At 37.8% G+C, this 11,192-nt stretch overlaps 1 protein-coding gene across 1 annotated transcript in view; it reads right to left on the bottom strand.

The window, feature by feature from the left end:
• Positions 1–2,648: 2,648 nt before the first annotated feature.
• Positions 2,649–11,192, bottom strand: part of LOC119627931 (uncharacterized) — a 34,942-nt gene continuing 26,398 nt past the window's right edge. The window contains exon 4 of the mRNA XM_038009181.2: positions 2,649–4,735. Within this exon, the coding sequence (XP_037865109.2) occupies positions 4,713–4,735 (23 nt within the window). The 3' untranslated portion in view covers positions 2,649–4,712. The remainder of the gene's footprint in view (positions 4,736–11,192) is intronic.

Genomic DNA, 11,192 nt, shown 5'->3' with positions numbered 1-11,192 from the left:
TGCCACTGCATTCCAGCATGGGTAACAAGAGCAAAACTCCATCTCAAAAAAAAAAAAAAGAAAAAAAAAGAGTTTTACTAAGAAGTAATTTCCATGCACTCATTTTAAGTGTACACTTCAAATGATGAGTTTTGACAAATGTACATACATATGCAACCACCACCACAATTAACATGTAAAACATTTTCATCACCCCTGCACTGCAAATTCTCATGTATTTCTTTTCTGTTGTTGCTTCTGTTACCCACTCCTAAACCCAGGAAAGTACTACTCTATTTTCTGTTACTATGAATTAGTTTTGCTCTTTCTAGAATGTCATATAAATAACATTTTATAAAGCATGTGCTCTTTCATGTCTGGTTTCTTACACTCAACATAATAGTTTTGAGATTCACCCATGTTTTGTAGGTAAAAGTTGTTTGTTCCATTTATTGCTGAATAATATTTCATTGTGTGTGCTGTGCATTTTCTTGTTGATGTAGTTTGGACTGCTTTGAGGTTTGACCATAATGAATACAGTTGTTTTGAACATTTGTATATAAGTGCTTTATGGACATAAATTTTCATTTCTCTTGGGTAAATACGAAAGAGTAAAACAGCAATTTTACATGGTAAGTATAATTTTTTACATGACGAAATTTTGTCATAAGTGGTTATTTTCATCTTAGACTCTCAACAGCAATGTGTGAGTTCCAGCTTCTCCACAAATTCACCAATATTTGGCATTAAAAATTTTAGCCATCGTAGTGGATGTGTAGTGGTATCTCCTTATGATTTTAATTTGCATTTACCTATTGACAAAAGGTAATCTTTTTATGTGTTTTTAGCCAATCATGTATCTTCTTTTGTAAAGCATCTATTTCCATCTTTTCCCCATTTTTATGAGATTTTTTACATGGATAAATAGATTATAATATTGTAAATAATAAGTAGATTAAATTATAAATAAAATATAATCTAAAATTTAATAATTATAATAGATTAAAAATTTAATCTAAATTATAGATTATCAAAGATTTATATTATATATTTATAATATAAAAGAAAAGTATTAGCAATGCATGCATCTGACAAAAAGTTTGTGTACAGAACATGTGAATATGTATATATAAAAGTATATGTGCATTATTAATGTATGTATACACACAGACACATGATACATATATGTATGTTGTATGTATGTATATATACACACATGGATACACACATATATTCTGTACACAAACTTTTTGTTAGATGTATGTGATACAGACAGGAGGCAGGGAAATACTGGGTAGAAGAAGGTGACTGCCCAGCAAAGGCCCCACCCTCAAGCCTGGAAACACACAGCCCTAAATGAGAACAGGCATTCCTGTTTTTGTATCCAAATCTTGCCTTTTGACCCCCATGCCCACTATCATGTACCCATATAAACCCCAAACCACAGGATCTACGAGGACACCAGCAGAAGAGCAGCAGAGCAACATGGTAAAGAGGGAGAGAAGGAAAGGAGCATCTGAATATAAAGAGGAGTTTGGCTGGGGATGGTCAGAGAGGAGATCAGCCACAGGACAGCTGAACTCGAGGGTAAGATCATCTTCCCACTCCAATCCCTTTCCAGATTCCCATCTCTCTCACTGAGGGCCACCTCCACCATTCAATAAAATCCCCACATTTACCATTCATCAAGTCCATGTAACCTGATTCTTCTTGGATGCCAGACAAGGATCTGGGTACCAAGAGGGCAATGTGTAAAAGGCTATCACCCTAACTCTTCACTGAGCTGGTTTAACATTTAGCCATCCATGCATGGCAAATGCTAAAAGAGCATTAATCATAACATACCCCTAGATGCTATGATGGGGCAGGAGCCCAAAAGTGCTTACCCTAGCTCCTGCACCTGCCCATCTTCATGCTCCCCTTCCTGTAAGGTGTTTGAGTTTGTGGTGGCAGAGCAAGCGAACCACGCCCTTGTCACAAGTTCCAAGAAGGGGTCAGTGAACTCTCCTGTTCCATATGCATTATTAATACTTTCTTTATTCATATAGTTTGCCTTTACATTTTCTTAATGCTGTCCTTCAAAACTCAGAAGTTTAAAATTTTGATGAAGCTGAATTTATCCCTTTTATTTTACTTTTATTTAAATTTTTTTTAATTATTATTTTTTCAGCTTTTATTTTAGATTAAGTGGGTACACGTGCAGCTTTTTTACTTGGGCATATGGTGTGATGCTGAAGTTTGGGATTTTTTAATAGTTAGTGTTTTTTGTGTTCTAAGAAATCTTTGCCCACTCCAAGTTTGTGAATATTTTATCTAATATTATCTTCTAGAAGTTTTATGGTTTTAGCTTTTATATTTAGGTCTATAATCCACTACAAGTTAATTTTTTGTTTACAAGTTAATTTTTTGTGTACAACATGAGTTAAGTGTCCACTTTCATTTTTTATGTGAAAATACAGTTGTTATTAGCAGCATTTGGGGAAAAAACTACCCTTTTCTATGTAGACTACTTTGTCATATTTGTTGGCAGTTAATTCTATATATGTTTTGTTTTGAATTCTGCATTCTGTTTTATTGATCTTTACACCAATACCACACTATATGTAGCTGTACTAGTCAGGGTTCTCCAGAGGAAAAAAAAAATCAGTAGAAGATAGGTAGACAGATAAGTATTTTATATACATACATATGAATATATTTATTTTAAGAAATTAACTCAAGTATTTGTGAAGGCTGACAAATTCCAAGATCTGCAGTTGTTAAGCTGAAAACCCAAGAGAGCCAATAGTGCAGTTCTAGTCCACAGAACAGCAGATCAAGACTCAGGAAGCGCTGATGTTTCAGTTCAAGTCTGAAGATGGAGAAAAATGATGTCCAAGTTCAAAGGCAGTCAGGCAAAAGGAATACCTCCTGATTCATTGTGAGTTAATTTTTATACACGGCATAAGGTAAGGGTCAAGTTTTTTTTTTAAGTCAAAGCAAGTTTATTATGAAAGTAAAGGAATAAAAGAATGGCTACTCCATAGGAAGAGCAGTGGTGTTCTGCTGTTGCCCATTTTTACAGTTATTTCTTGTTTATATGCTAAACAAAGGGTGAATTTTTCACGAATTTTCTGGGAAAGGGGTTGGCAATTCCTGGAACTGAGGGTTCCTCCCCATTTTAGAACATGTAGGGTAACCTCCTGACATTGCCATGGCATTTGTAAACTGCTGTGGTGCTGGTGGGAGTGTAGCAGTGCAGACAACCAGAAATCACTTATGTCACCATCTTGGTTTTGATGTTTTGGCTGGCTTCTTTACTGCAACCTGTTTTATCCACAAGATCTTTATGACCCGCATCTTCTGCTGATCTCCTATCCCATCCTGTGACTTAGAATGTCTTAACCTCTTGGGAATGCAGCAGCCCAGCAGGTCTTAGCCTTATTTTACTTAGCCCCTATTTGAAATGGAGTTGCTTTGATTCAAATGCCTCTGACATTTCCCCCCTCCCTGTTATAAAAGAACACTTAATCCTAAAGGTTGTAGAGAGATGAAGATCCATTTTCTGTAACTTCTTCAGGCTGAATAGGGGTGATAATATTCCAGCCTAACTACTGAGTCTTTTGCCTTCAAGGTAGAGAAGAGCTCATTCAGAAAGTGTTGGTATGGTGAGGGTTATTTGTAACTGAGTTCCAACAAAAGATGGTATCTGGAAGAGGAATAAGAGTTCAATTTAAGAAAACATTCAGCAAACATATCCTGCATTCCTACACAAAGAGTACAACAGCAATATATTCCACAACCATAAAGCAAAATAAGCAAAATTACCCCAAATAAACAAAATTAGAGGCTTTCCATGAACTGGGCAATTGTTGGAACCAACCCGATATGGGGTTGTTAGCTGATTCCAATCTGTGTCCAGAATAAGAATATTGATCTGGATTTTATATTACCCACCCCTCTTGTTTCTTCTGAGCAACAGCCAGAGATCACTGGTTGGTTAACAGAAATAAGAAGAGTTAGTCTAAATTGCAGAAAAAATTCAAAAACAGTGAATGAGACTAGAATCTAGTAATAGTTGTACCATAGTTCTTGAAACAATTTTTTTCTCTCTCCAGTTTCCCATTTTTACTAAAGACCAATCACAGTAAGACTGATTTACTTTATTATACTTGGCCTGATTATTCATACTAAGTGCAGCAAGAATAAGTATTTTTCACATAGGCTTTCTAAATTGGCTTTGATAGAACTCTGTTTTATAAGGAATCTCAGATAAGACTTTTTTCTAAAGCTGAGCCCAGCCGTGGGTTTGTACACTATAATATCTATTATTGGGTAAATTCCTTTCCTTGTCAGGTTCCAAGATAACTTGGGGGCTCCTGGGACTGTTAAAAAGTGACATTCTTTACTCATCCCAGGTTAGGAACACTACACAGAGACTGCGTAGACAATATATAAGGCCAGTGTTTCCAAGGGGCTTTTATTGGCTCTGTAAGTCAAGTTTGATTTCTTAAAAGAAAGCACACCATTCCAGTAAAAGCCTTGGTAAAAGAATCAGTTTTCCCAATTGTGTCCTGTTACAAATGAAAACAGATTCTTATTGCACTAATGCAAATAACTTTATTTCCATAAGTTAAGAATACTCACAAATAGTTTCCAAATTCTGGAGAAATTAGGTAGAGAGAAACAAATAGGCTCCAAATTTTGTTCACAGGAGTACACTTTACTTAATTGTTAAAGGTTGTTTTCCTGACTCAAAAGAAAAGTTTTCCTGACTCTGAAAAACAAAACAAAGGATAAGCAAAATTTTAAGCAAAAAGTTAGAAAAGACTACTTCAGTCTTCTATTAGTACAGTCTGTGCAGTTAACTTCTGTTCTGCTTGATATTCATGAACATTTCAGCTCACCATGAGAGTCCTGAAAGTTTTTCCTCTATTCTGATGTCACAATCTCCAAAGTCATCAAAAATCTGCATTCAAAAACACCTGTCAAAGTCTTATAGCTGACTATAAACCACCTTTTAAAGAGGATCAAAACAAGACAATTGTTTGTGGATGACAAAAAGTCTTAGGACAGCCACTATTAAAGCCACAGTTGACAAGGATATTTTGGTTACTTCTATAGCATACAAAAATTTTACATAACAACTATAATTATTCATAACATAAACTATATCAGGATTGTAGGAGTTTCTCATATTTTGGAACACATACGATAACATATTTAAACAAATACAGCCCAAAGAAAGCCAAACACCATTTTATATTTGACAATGTTTCCTGTATGATTTTTATACCAAATAAGCCAAATTTCACCTTTATATTAGTGTACTATTAATGTTAAACCCAATTCTTAATAAAACTTTACAGACAAATCCATCCAATTATAATGTTTGACCATAAGGTAAGATTTTCATTAATCTTCTAAAACCTTTACAAATTTTTGTTAAAGAGCAAACCAGTGCTGTCAGAAAAATCTGTTGTGCTTTTTTTTTTTTTTAATTTTTTTTTTGAGATGGAGTCTCGCTCTATCGCCCAGGTTGGAGTGCAGTGGTGCAATCTCGGCTCCGCCCCCTGGGTTCACACCATTCTCCTGCCTCAGCCTCCTGTGTAGCTGGGACTACAGGCACCTGCCACCACGCCTGGCTAATTTGTTTTTTGTATGTTTAGTAGAGACAGGGTTTCACTGTGTTAGCCAGGATGGTGTTGATCTCCTGACCTCGTGATCTGCCCATCTCGGCCTCCCAAAGTGCTGGGGTTACAGGCATGAGCCACCGTGCCCAGCCTGTTGTGCTTTTATTTTAATGTTCAGTTTACAGAAAAACTAAATAATACTCCTTTAACTTTAGCTAATATGTTCACATACAGAATTTATTTTACACTATTAATTTTTCACAGACCTTCCACAACTTGTTTAAACCTTCAGCTTTATCCTATCTAACTTAAAATAATTCTTTAACCCTTTAGGCAAAAAAATTTACATTCCCATGACTTCTTATAATCTTTTACCAAAAACACATTTCACTTTTCTTAAATGCTCTACATGTAGAACTCTTTCTATGCCCAAAAGATTACTTAAGTCATGTGATCTAAAAGACATAACAGTTTTTACTTTTCTGACAAATATTTTATTTAAGCACTTATTATTATTCTTATTTTTTTTGAGACCGAGTCTCACCCTGTCACCCAGGCTGGAGTGCAGTGGCTCAATCTCGGCCTACAGTACCCTTTGCCTCCCTGGTTCAAATGATTCTCCTGCTCCAGCCTCCGAGTAGCTGGGATTACAGGTACCCACCACCACACCTGGCTAATTTTTTGTATCTTTAGTAGAGATGGGGTTTTACCATGTTGGTTAGGCTAGTTTCAAACTCCTGACCTCAGGCAATCCTCCCGCCTTGGCCTCCCAAAGTGCTGGGATTACAGGCATGATCCACTGTGCCTGGCCATTATTACTTTTAAGCCAATTAATCACAGCTTTTCCATATCACACATGCAACACATGTGAACACACAGAAAAATATTCAGTAGTTGTAAGATTTTTCATTTGCCAGTTTCTAATTTTCTCTTTAAAGCATGCAATTTCTAGGGCCTAATAAGCAGGCACAGCTGGAAGGCAAAACAGATGCCAAAAAATTAAGGGTCCCATTTTTATACCAGATCCTAGATCCCCAAAAGAGGGAATTAGCCCATCTCCCATGGGAGTCTTATCTCTTAGTGAGGGAATATGTCCATACCTTCCAGGCAGCCAGGAGCATGCTTCTCTGATCCAAGCATGCAAAGAGCCATGCATCCCCCCATAACTGCCATTAGCTATCCTTAAAAGTATATTTCTTACCTAGTTATTACACACCAAAGTTCTCTCATGATGTGAAGTAATTTCTGATACCCCAAATGTTAAAAAAATCAAATAATGCAATGCAAAACAGAAGAAAAATTTTAGATTTTGAGAGGAATCTAACCACTTTCAATTCCTAGGGTTTCATGAGGAAAATGAGTTTTCCCCAAGGAGTCCCACACCATTTGAGCTTGAATATCCACTTTTAATTAAGCTGATTTTTTAGCCATAGCACTTGAAAAAAAAAAGTTCTTTTAAATTATCCAACTTTAGCCATGCCAAACGGCCAATATTTCTGGCTTTTGAACTTTACCAACGATAACTTCCCAGGTGCTTAGAGAAAGGAAAATTCAAAGTGGTTCATAGAGGAGGAGAAAAAAAAATGGTAAAGGTCACACAGATATCAAACCAGAAAAGGACTCATTCTCTAAACTGGGAATTGAAACCAGGTTGCCATTGTAAAATGGCAAACTTTAACTGCTGAGCTACAGCATTGGGCAGTTTCCATTACCCTTTCCAGGAGGGGCCTAGAGGTGGCCAATTTTGAGCTTGCAATGGTTTTTAACTGCTGAAGATAATTTTTAGGGCTGACATAAACCCCCAGTTCCTGTCCTCCAGATGTCAGAGACTAAGAGGAAGTACCACTACATGGTTACAAGGTCAAGATCCCAATAGCATTTTTCAACATGTTCTCTCTGGGCTAGATGGTCACCCTGAGTAACAGAAACAGTAGAAAGAGAAAGGAAAGAAAGGGAGAAAAACATTGCTGGTGGCAGGGTGGGGAAGGCAAGGTGCTCAGGAAGGCCAGATAAAGACCCACCCACTGCAGCAACACTGAATCAAAAGTTCAGGCAGCTGCTTGTTGGTCACGAAGGGATATTTTCCAGCAATCCTGTCAGCTCTCAAGTTCCCCGTTTTGGGAAGGAAAAAGCTCCCCATGCCCCATGATCCTGTACTTGCCTAATCCTGTCATCCACAGCCATCAGCAAAGTGTGCAAGGCAGATCAATACAAAGAGAACAGTGGTTAACATTCTATAAGGCCAAATTCGTTCTTAGCTGCAATGGACTTTACTGAGAGGGATCTCCAACTCCTTAAATCTTAGGAAGGACTCTAACCTTCCTAAGTTGGGCCTCAAACCCAAGTTCAGTCAAGTGTCCTTGTCTTTCATAAAGAAAGGCTTTTAACCCTCTATGTCTTAGGAGAGACTCTAAATCCCCTAAGTTGGGCTTCTAACCCAATCCCATCATTTACCTGGGTATGCCACCACTTATCCAAAGTTGGCCAATCAGTGCAGCAGTCTATTTCCTCTGGGTTGGAGATCTCCTCAGTGTAGCCTCTTTGTGATTTTCCAGAAAGATGTTACTGGAAGGGGGTCCCAATTCCAGACCCCAATAGAGGGTTCTTGGATCTTATGCAAGAAAGAATTTGGGGTGAGTCCATACAGTAAAGTGAAAGCAAGTTTATTAAGAAAGTACAGGATCTGTTCCAATTTTTTTGGACAAAAAAAAAAGTAGGCTGGGTGTGGTGGCTCATGCCTGTAATCCCACCACTTCGAGAGGCTGAGGTGGGTAGATCACTTGAGGTCAGGAGTTCGAGACTAGCCTGGCAAACATGGTGAAACCCTGTCTCTACTGAAAATACAAAAATTAACTGGGCATTGTGGTGCCTGTAATCCCAGCTACTTGGGAGGCTAAGACTGGAGAATCACTTGAACCAGGGAGGGGAAGTGGCAGTGAGCCAAGATCATGCCACTGCACTCCAGCCTGGGCAGCAGAGTGAGAACCTGTCTCAAAAAAATAAACAAAAAAAAAAAACAAAAACAAAAACAAAAAACTAAAAGAATTGGTACTCCACAGGCAGAGCAGTCAGGTTTTTTTTTGTTTTTGTTTTTTGGTTTTTTTCAACTTTTGGAATACAGTTGGAAATGCACCATTTTTGGACAAAGGTACCATTTTTGAAGTAAATTATGTTGCCACTTTTGTTGATGTGTTGATGTCTTAGCTTATTTGTGTTGCTCTAAAGAAAAACCTGAGGCTGCTAATATATATATATATACTTATAAAAACTGTATTTGGTTCATGATTCTGATGGTTGGATATTTCATGATTGGGTATCTGCATCTGGTGAGGGCCTCAGACTTCTTCCACTCATGGCAGACAGCAAAGGGGATCTGATGTGTGCAGAAATCACACAGCAAGAGAAGAAGCAACAATTGTGTATGGGGATGTGGGGAAGCTCTTAATAACCAACTTTTGTGGGAATTAAGAGAAAGAGAACTCCAGGCATTAATCTATTCATGAGAATCTTCCCCTATGATCCAAACACCTCCCATTTGGCCCCTTCTCCTGATACCACCATACTAGGGACCAAATTTCACTATGGTTTGTTTTTGGAACAAAGTATATAAAAACCATAGCAGGCCAGGTGCAGTTGCTCAGGCCTGTAATCCCAGCACTTTGGGAGACCAAGGCAGGCAGATCACTTGAGGTCAGGAGTTTGAGACAAGCCTCGTCAACATGACGAAACTTCGTCTCACTAAAAATAAAAAAAATTAGCTGGGCATGGTGACAGGTGCCTGTAATTCCAGCTGTTTGGGAGACTGAGGCAGGAGAATGGCTTAAACCCACGAGGCAGAGGTTGCAGTGAGCTGAGATCTCACCACTGCCCTCCAGCCTGGACAACAGAGCAAGACTCCATCTCAAAACAAACAAACAAAATAAAACAACATAACATCTGACAAGCAACTGATCCTACATATGTTCTGTTTTAGAACTCTACATTCTGTTTCACTACCACACCATATGCAGCTTTATAGCAAATCTTGAAATAAGCTAAAGTATTTCAACTGTGTTCTTTTTCAAAATCATTGAACAATTCTAGGCCCATTGCATTTTCATATAAATGTTTCGGTCTGTCAATTTTGTATTGAATCTATGGATCAATTTGGAGAGAAATACCATATTGACAATATTGAGCATTTCAATTCATGAACATGGTATGTTTCTCCATTGATTTACATTTTTCTTAATGTCTTCCAGGAATGCATTTTCAGTTTTCATTTTCTACACAGGTCTTGCTCAAGTTTGTTAAACTTATCCTTAAACATTTCATGCTTTTGGATGCATTGTAAATGAGACTTAAAAAAATCAGGATCTACTTCTGAAATGACAGAGTAAGGACCTATGAAAATATGCTTCTCCATAAAAGCAATGAGAACACTAGCCAAAATTAACTTTTTCAGAACTCTGGAAATAAACTGAAAGCTTGCAACAATCTGAGAAGTGATTAGTCAAGGAAAACAGCTAAATTTCTATAAGAACAGTGAGCCACATGGCACTTTAACTTGCCTCTCCCCAGTTTTCTTGTCATGGTCTTGAAGGCTAACGGCATTATAACTATATGATCAGCCACTGGAAGGGCAGTACAAGTTTGGAGCTCCTCGAAGTCCCATCTCTAGAGAATTTTCACTATTTGGCTTGTAGAGCAGCTTGCTTAAAAATTCAATTTTCAGGGCTTGTCTTTCTTTAATCCCACTTGGAAAACAGCCCTACCTTCAGACATTTGTTATAAACAGTGGTATTAAAAAAAAAAAAAAAAAAATCTCAGCTGCCTAAGGCAGCATTACCAGCTGAAGCTAACAATAGGTTGGATAGGAGCTGAAAAGATAAAACCAGGGCATGAAATGTTCACAGGGGCCTTTGGAAATCAACTAGGAATCTAGTGGGTTATGCACATGTCAAAGGTTGTGAGCATGTCCAGGACTGTGTGCATTCTCAGAAAATATCTGAGAAGGTGCTAAGCTTTTACCTCTGGCTGATTTTGAGGCTCTGTGCTAGTAGGAAGTGAAGTGTTAGGCAGAGTTGTAAACAATCTGCCAGAGCATTAAAGGCATGACTTAACATGGTGAGTGCATCAGCAAAGGCTGTAAGCCTTATTGGTTCAAGGGATTTAAGGAAATCACTGCCCAGTCATTAGCTGATCATTAAGCTAACTGCAGAGCCTTCAATGACTGCACATGACAAAACATACAGACTTTATGTAATTGGTATGGGAAAAATCACTAAAGAAACTAACAACAATGATTATTATGGAAGGGAAGTATCTGACTTCAGGAATTGATACAAAATATTACTCAAAATGGCCAGTTTTTATTTTATTTTATTTATTTATTTTTATTATACTTTAAGTTCTAGGGTACATGTGCACAACATGCAGGTTTGTTACATATGTATACATGTGCCATGTTGGTGTGCTGCACCCATTAACTCACCATTTACATTAGGTATATCTCCTAATGCTATCCCTCCCCCCTCCCCCCATCCCCACAATAGGCCCCAGTGTGTGATGTTTCCCTTCCTGTGTCCAAGTGATCTCATTGCTCAATTCCCACCTACGAGT

This window comes from Chlorocebus sabaeus, chromosome 9 (assembly GCF_047675955.1).
Source record: "Chlorocebus sabaeus isolate Y175 chromosome 9, mChlSab1.0.hap1, whole genome shotgun sequence".
Taxonomy (NCBI): domain Eukaryota; kingdom Metazoa; phylum Chordata; class Mammalia; order Primates; family Cercopithecidae; genus Chlorocebus; species Chlorocebus sabaeus.
Note: the sequence above shows the minus strand (reverse complement) of the source record. Positions and strands in the feature narration are given on the sequence as shown.